A 7,787-nucleotide genomic window follows, 5' to 3' on the forward strand; every position below is an offset into this window, starting at 1 on the left:
GGAAAAGGAGGAAGAGAAGGAGGAGGGGAAGGAGGAAGAGGAGGGGGAGGAAATGGAGACAGGTGAGGAGGAGGGGAAGGAGATGAGAGGGAGGAGGGGGAGGAGAGGGAGGAGGGGGAGAAGGACAAGGAGGTTCTCACCTGGATGCTCTTGTGCAGGAGGCGCTCACTCAGCACCCGCAGGGAGACACGTCTGCAGTGGTCCAGCTTGGCCTCACGCCACAGCAGCATGTCGGTGGACGTGTCATAGATTGTGTAGCGGCTCATGTCCTCTTTCAGTGCCTGGAAGTCGTGCTTCAGGTCATGACCCACCACCAGCTTGCCTTTCAGGAGCTGCAGGATCTGGCCAGGAAGACATGTGCCCACCCCTACATGACCCAGCATCCTCTGGGTGGGTCTGGGGCTGGCAAGGGAGCAACCCCTCCTTGAATGGCTGTGTGACCTTGGGCAAATTATCATCCCTCCCTGGGCCTCAAATATATCATCTTTGAAAAGAAGAGATTGGACTAGGTCCCTCCTCACACTTGATAGTTTCAGTCTGTGCCAAAAGCCTACCCGGGCTCCTTCCGGAGCTGCACTGTGTAGTACATCTTGAGTATTTCCCAGGTGCCAAACATGCCTCGAAATCCGTCATGCATATTATGTTGTTTAATCTTCCCAACAATTCTACTGTGGCAGGCAGAATAATGACCTCCCAAAGATGTCCACACCCTAGTCCCCAGGATCTGTGAATACATTACCCGGCAAAGAGGAATTAAAATTCCGGGCAGAATTTAGATTGCTAATCAGTGAACCTTCAAATGGGGAGATTGCCTGGCCTACCCATGTGGGCCCAACATAATCACAAGGCTCCTTACATGTGGAGGTCAGAGTGAATCCACGTGAGGAAAACAGGCTGTTGCTGGCTTTGAAGATGGAGGGAGGGGCCGTGAGTCAAGGTATTCAGGCAGCCTCTAGAAGCCAGAAAGGGCAAGGAAATGGATTCTTCCCCAGAGCATCCAGAAGGAACCGAGCCCCACTGACACTGCGATTTTAGCGCAGTGAGACCCACACTGAACTTGGAAACTACAGAACTGTAAGAGAATACATCTGTGTTGCTGTGAACCACTAAGTTGACGGCTTCCTTACGGCAGCCACAGAAAACTAACAGTGAGGAGGGAACACTGCATTTAACTGAGTTTTACAAAGGAAATATCTGAAACGCAGACAAGTAACATGCCCAGGCTTACTCTGATTATTTTAAAACAAATTTGCAAATTCCTTGATACTCTTCTTAAAAAAAGATGGAAAAAAACTCCCCTCCCTTTGCATATGGGCTGGGCTGTATGATTTCTGACTTCTGTCTGGGACAGGAATTCTATAAGAAGTCTGGCCACCAGCCAGGCACGGTGGCTCATGTCTGTAATCCCAGCACTTCGGGAGGCTGAGGCAGGTGGATCACCTGAGGCCAGGAGTTTGAGACCAGCCTGGCCAACACGGTGAGACCCTGTCTCTATTAAAAATGCAAAAATTACCCGGACGCGGTGGCTAGTCCCAGTTACTCGAGAGGCTGAGGCAGGAGAATTGCTTGAACCTGGGAGGAAGATTGCAGTGAGCTGAGATTGTGTCGCTGCACTCCAGCTTTGGCGACAGCGAGACTCCATCTCAAAACAAACAAAAAAAAATCTGGCCACCCCAAAGCCACCATGCTGGAGAGACCATGGGGAGAGCCACCGAGATAGTGATGTGGCCAAGGCAGGCCAGCACCAGCCACCAGACAGGTGGGTGAGCAAACCTTCCAATGGTTCCAGCCTTCAAGGAGCCTTAACTGACGGCCTGTCCTGCTGCGGAGCACCTGCCCAAATTGCAGGTGGCTGAGCGAAATAAGTATTGACATTGTTAGAACCCGTAAGTTTTGGTGTGACTTGCCAAGCACCGTTTGATAACTGGGACAGTCACAAGGCTAGTTAGTGGCAGAGCCAGGCCTTGAAGCCAGTGGGCTGAATCCAGAGCCTGCCTGCCACCGCCACACTGAGCCAGAAGAGTGAACGACCACTCCAGGCCTCCAGCAGCCCAGAGGCCCAGCTGTGAGTGTCCCAGCCCTGCGTTCCTTGCCTCGCCTCCCACATGGACAGCCTGCTCTGCTCTGATCACACAGGCCAGTCAGCTTGCTTTCACTCGACTGCCACTGGAAAGGATGGGAAGGGGACCTGAAAACAGAACAGGTGCGAGCTGTATTAGGGAAAGGGGCGGCTCGTGGCTAGTTCAGGCCCACTTTGGACAGCTCTAGGACAGCCTTTGTCTCCTTCTCTGCATGCAGCCCACGACCTTAGCCTGTGCCCCAGGAAAGAGCCTTCTGGTGGCTAACACCTTCCCCACAGCCTGCTTCTCCTTCTAGATGGCCAGCGGCCTCCCGGAACATCATGTGGTCCCTTTCACACGTTCTCCCCTGGCAACCACAGGAGACTGAGGCTCGGAGAGGAGATGTGAGTTGCCCAGGGTCACGATGCGGGAAGCAGAATCTGTCCAGCCACTGTCAACAGGCAGGGTCAGCAGCCTGCCCAGCCGTCCACATGGTCTGTTTGGAGGCCTTCTCTGGACAGAGCTCACGCTCACCTTAGAGGACTGGGGAGAGCGTGCTAGAGAATGAAGGGGCGCTGCTCCTGAACCACACCAGCGCTTCTCAAGCTTGAGTGTGCTAGAGGTCACCCGGAAATGGCGATAAAACTGAGGCTTTAAAATATGACAACAGGCACACGACCTCAGAGCAGCAGCTCAAGGGAAACCGTGCAGAGGAAACTGCCTAGCACACAGCGGCGGGCAGAAACGGCACAGGGTGTGGAGAGATGTGGGTGTGTGGGCGGCCATGGGTCACATGTCTTTTCTTGCTAACATCCTTTGTGCTCCTGAACAATGTGGCCTGTTTTCCCCTTCTGGGGCTTGGCTCAGGCCCAGTTCACACAAAGCCCTGAAGGAACTCATCCACCATCCCAGAGGCAGCCACAGCTGGGCCCAGACGTAGAAGGAACGAGTCATCGTGATGTGGATTCCCAGGAAACTCGTCACTTCCCGAGCCTGAGAGTCTGGAGAGGGGAAGTGGGGGTCTACATGAGGCACTATGGGCATCACCACAAGACAAACAGAATAAGAGGGAGAGGACAAGCTAAGGAAGGAAGAGGAAGAAGGGAAAGAACAGAACCATCTATTTCGCAGAGAGACACCACTCTTTGGGATAAAGACTCTGGGAAGGAAGAGACGCTGGAACTTGCTGTGTGACCTCAGGGATATCAAAGACCCTCTCTGGGCTTCAGTTTTCCCATTTGTAAGGTGAGGATCCAGACTGGTGAGGCTTGAGTGGCCCTTTAGCAGCCAAGGCTAAACAGACTGAGGCAGGTCTGAAAAGGGAAGGAGCTGGGCATCTGCTGGAGTCCAGGGGTCGGGGAAAGGCAGTGGCAGGCTGGCCTCGGGGCTGTGTGACCTGCTGGCCGCCCCAGGATCTGCCCTGAGTCAGTGTCATGAGGCAAGTGTGTCAGACTTTGCCACTTTCAAACACAGGGGGAGGAGTCTCTCAAGTTCCTGGAAAGAACTGGGGTGGGGCTGGGGGGTGGGACGTTTACTGATCTCTTAGCAGCCTGGCACTGTGCCAGGCACTTTCCTTACCTCGTCATGAAACTCCTCAATGAGATTATTCTTAATTCCATTTTACAGAGGAGGGAGCCCAGAATCAGAGAGATTAAGGGGCTTGCCCAGGTCACACAGCTAGTCAGCTGAAAGCTGCAGTGCTGTGTCTGGATCCACCTGACCCCATCATTGTTACTGTAGTTGTTATTATTAGCACAAGGACCAAGGGACAGGGCACTACCAGGCACACAATGATAACCCTACATACCATCTGACCCACCAGCAAAGCGGGGCGCAGGGCAGTGTGCACCCAGGTCACACGCAGGGGAGTGCCAGGCCAGGTGCTGCCTGCACACACCTTCCACTGTATTTCCACTCTACTCCAAGTATTTCCCAGATGTGCCTGATGCAAAAATCCTGGAGGGCCAGGCCCTACACAGACTTATTAAATTGAAATCTCCAGGGAGGGGTGTCAGCAACTGTTTCAGGGGATTCTTCCCATCTAACAAGTCTGCACTGAATCCCACTGAGCAGTCCAGAGCCTGCTGCCTCTACCATGCATTCATTCATCCATCGTACTTTAGTTCATATACCCATTCATTCGTTCTTGACTGCCAGGAGAGGAGGCTATGAGTAAGGGGCTCTGAAGAATGTTGTTCTTGCAGAGGACCAGGTGCCTTACTATCACCTTCTGGAGTGGCTCCAGCCCCACTCTTTGCTCTTGTCCCCTGCCAAGCTCCCTTGGTGTCCCTGCCCCCGGCTAGTGCCTGGTTCCCACAAGGCTGCTTACCCTGGGGCAAATCTGGATATTGAAGCCTTCCTCTTTCATCTGGCTGAGCCCCAGAAAGACCTGCCAGGTGGCAGGGCCCCAACAGGACACACCCACCTGTGCAAGGACTACTGGGCTGGCAACAGCTGAAATCTCTCCCTGTTCACAAGCTACCATGACTTCCCTTCTGTCTGCATCTGTGTCCACAACCATGGTGCTTCCCAGGCTAGATGCCCCTCCTTATGCTGGGTTGACATTAAAAGAGCATTCACTCACAAAAGTGATTTACAAGTTACTAAAAATTACTGTTAGACTTTTTAAAAAGGAAAAAGAAAAACATTAACTCACCAGGTGGGACCCCTGAATGTGAGCAGTGATTTGTATCATAGCTTCCTGCATGTCCTTAGGCAAATCACTTCCCCTCTCTGGATGCCAGCCTCCAGTGCATAGATTCCCTCCTGTACTGACAGTTTGATTTGTGGGGCTCTCTATAGACCGGGGTTTCTTAGCCTCAGCACTGTTGCCAAGTGGGGCCAGATATTTCTTTGTTATGTGTGCGTGGCAGGGGAGGGAGCTGCCCTGGGCATTGTGAGATGTTTGGGAGCTCTCTGGTCTCTACCCACTAGATGCCGGCCACTGTGACAACCAGAAATGTCTCCCAACATTGCTAAATATCCCCTCTATATAACGGTCAGACACAAAGATGTCAGATCATAAGGACTTACACTGTAACATAATGTCACCACATTACAATAAATAAAAAGGGATGGAGTGGGGGGCCTCCGCTCATATCAGTGGCCTAAAGTGCTAGCACTCCTGGGTGGACTTGGGACTCCCTGGAGCCTCCTGACCACTATGGGCTACCTTATTGCTGGCTGCTGGCTGGGCACACTGACTGCTCCTTACTGGGAGGAGACAGAGAGGTGAGGGGCCTTTGAAAAATGCCTGCATAGCCAGGCACAGTGGCTCATGCCTGTAATCCCAACACTATGGGAGGCCAAGGCGGGAAAATTGCTTGAGGCCAGGAGTTCAAGACCAGCATGGCCAACATGACGAAACCCTGTCTCTACTAAAAATACAAAAATTAGCTGGGCGTGGTGGCACACGCCTGTGATCCCAGCTACTCAGGAGGCCGAAACACAAGAATCACTTGAGCCAAGATTGCGACACTGTACTCCAGCCTGGACGACACAGCAAGACTCCGTCTCAAGAAAAAAAAAAAGAAAAAAATGCCTGCATGAAACTAAGGACTGGCCAACCCTAGACTCACCTGAGAGGTGTCACCTTGTCTTGTGGGGTCTCCTCAAAGGGCTGCTAGGCTTCTGCCCTTTGGGGGCTCTCTGCACATTTGGGGTCCCATGAGTCTGATCTGTCTTTGGGATTAAAACATTATGGATGATAAATGGGATCAAACTGCCTCCGGAGCCTCCAACAAATTGACACTCAGTGTCCTCATCCACAGAGACAAATAATGACCATTACTGGGCCACATTTCCACTCATGTGCTATGCAGGACATCGCCTCTTACATACACTGGACACTTAGCATTTATAGAGTGCATTCACACACACTGAGCATGGGATCTGAACACCACAGCTCCAGCTCCGGAGCCAGAATCTGAGTCTCTGCTCTACCCCTTCCTTGGACAGCTTACTCAGTCTCATACTTCAGTTTCCTCATCTGTAAAATGGGAATGATGGTACTAGTTCAGGGTTGTGGTGGGGAGTATGAAACGTGCTCAGAACAGTGCCTGGGCCATGGGGCTGGATACACCTGTACTATTTAATCATCCCTGTGTTACAGAGGATCCTACTTAGGGGAGCACAAAGAGGTTGAGCAATAAGCTAGAGGACACAGCAATCCAGAGGCAAAGCTGGGATTGGATCCCCATGCAGCCCACTCTAAAGACAGTGTGCTTACTCCCTGTCCGTCAGGGTGGTGCATCACCGCATCTCGACAGCAAAGGCCAACCAACACAAGGGCAGAAACAATTTTACTCCATGCAGCTGCCAGAACTCTTTTGTATTTAAGAAAATCAGTTCAACTTCAATCCCACAAACATTCTCAAGTCACCTGTGTGCAAAACACAGGTTCCAGTCTGGGGGCAGATGAAGTGTATAGTAAGAGCTGTGGAAATAGGCAGATGGTGTGGGTGAATGGACAAGCTATGAAGTGCATCAGCAACAGCAAGGAGGGCCAGAGACCAGGGATCAGTGGGGCAGGGATGGTGGGCAGGAGTGGGTAAGTGCATCATAAAGGTCTCTTCTGGCCTGGGGCTGCCAGAATGATGGTATTTCTAAGGATGGGGATAGGAGAGACTAGGAGTTGGCTGAAATGCTTGGTAGGCAATGGCTGAGCTATGAGAGAAAGCAAGAAAGGCAGGTAGACAGGGGTTTGGGGAGCCTGACTGCTGGGTGCTGAGCTGGGGGAACCTTAGGCAATAGGGAGCCATGGGAGATATTTGAATGGGGGAGGCAGCGATGATCTGAGCCAGGTTTTGGGAAGTTCTTGCAAACATCAGCTGTGAACCAGGCACTGCGCTTAGGGCCACAGTCCATGTCACTGCATCTGACCCGCATGAGACCAGGGAGGAGGCACTACGAGTCCTCTTCTGTGATTAGGGAATGGAGTCTCAGAAAGTTCAATAACTTGCTGACAATTGCACAAACCAATAGGTGATGGAGCAGGAACTGAGAAGCCCAGATGTGGTTCCAAAGACCTGCCTGGTCTTTGAACCCCTGCCTCGTCGTTCAGTGGCTATCAAGTGCCCAGTCTGAGCAGGGTTCTGTGTCATATGCTTAAAGTGTTGAACTTCGCATAGTCTCTAATTGTGAAACAAAAGCATTTCTGCACCAAATCTGGATGAAGACTGAGGCATCCAGGCCCCTAGGCCAATGCTCAAGGGCACCCAGGGAATTGTGGTTTTACAGGTCTGGATGTACAGGGACTGGGAGAGGCACTGCTCTACTGCCTCCTTTCCCCCTGCTCTGGGCTCCTCTGCCCCCTTCTGTCTCCCTGATGGGGAGGGAAACTGGGGACAAGGAGGAAGGAGAGGGACATACTGCCCACCCTGACAGCTCAGTGGGAATCTGAGGGTGGGGAGCTCCTCGTGGTGTCCCTGGGCCTCCCATCAGCACCTGAACAGACTCCCACCTCTTCTTCACGTTGCCCTCCTGTTTTTGGTGACACACCAAATGTTTTCTTCCTTTCCTAACGTTTTCTTCACTCCAATTCTCTGTCTGCCAAAGATGATGCAGGCCCTTGTAATCGCTCCCTTTTTTTTTTTGGAGATCAAGTCTCACTTTGTCTCCTAGGCTGGAGTGCAGTGGCACAATCCCAGCTCACTGCAACCTCCGCCTCCTGGGTTCAAGCAATTCTCCTGCCTCAGCCTCCCAAGTAGCTGGGATTACTGGGCACGT

General features: G+C 52.2%; 1 protein-coding gene across 4 annotated transcripts in view; it reads right to left on the reverse strand.

The window, feature by feature from the left end:
* ISG20 (interferon stimulated exonuclease gene 20kDa) overlaps positions 1–7,787 on the reverse strand; it is a 20,334-nt gene that overhangs the window by 3,951 nt on the left and 8,596 nt on the right. For 3 of the 4 annotated variants that reach the window (XM_011948330.1, XM_011948331.1, XM_011948329.1), the window contains one exon: positions 141–341. In XM_011948330.1, coding sequence (XP_011803720.1) covers positions 141–341 — 201 coding nt within the window. The remainder of the gene's footprint in view (positions 1–140; positions 342–7,787) is intronic. The other variant, XM_011948332.1, reaches the window with a different exon arrangement.

Source organism: Colobus angolensis, unplaced genomic scaffold (genome assembly GCF_000951035.1).
Source record: "Colobus angolensis palliatus isolate OR3802 unplaced genomic scaffold, Cang.pa_1.0 Scaffold278, whole genome shotgun sequence".
Classification (NCBI taxonomy): domain Eukaryota; kingdom Metazoa; phylum Chordata; class Mammalia; order Primates; family Cercopithecidae; genus Colobus; species Colobus angolensis.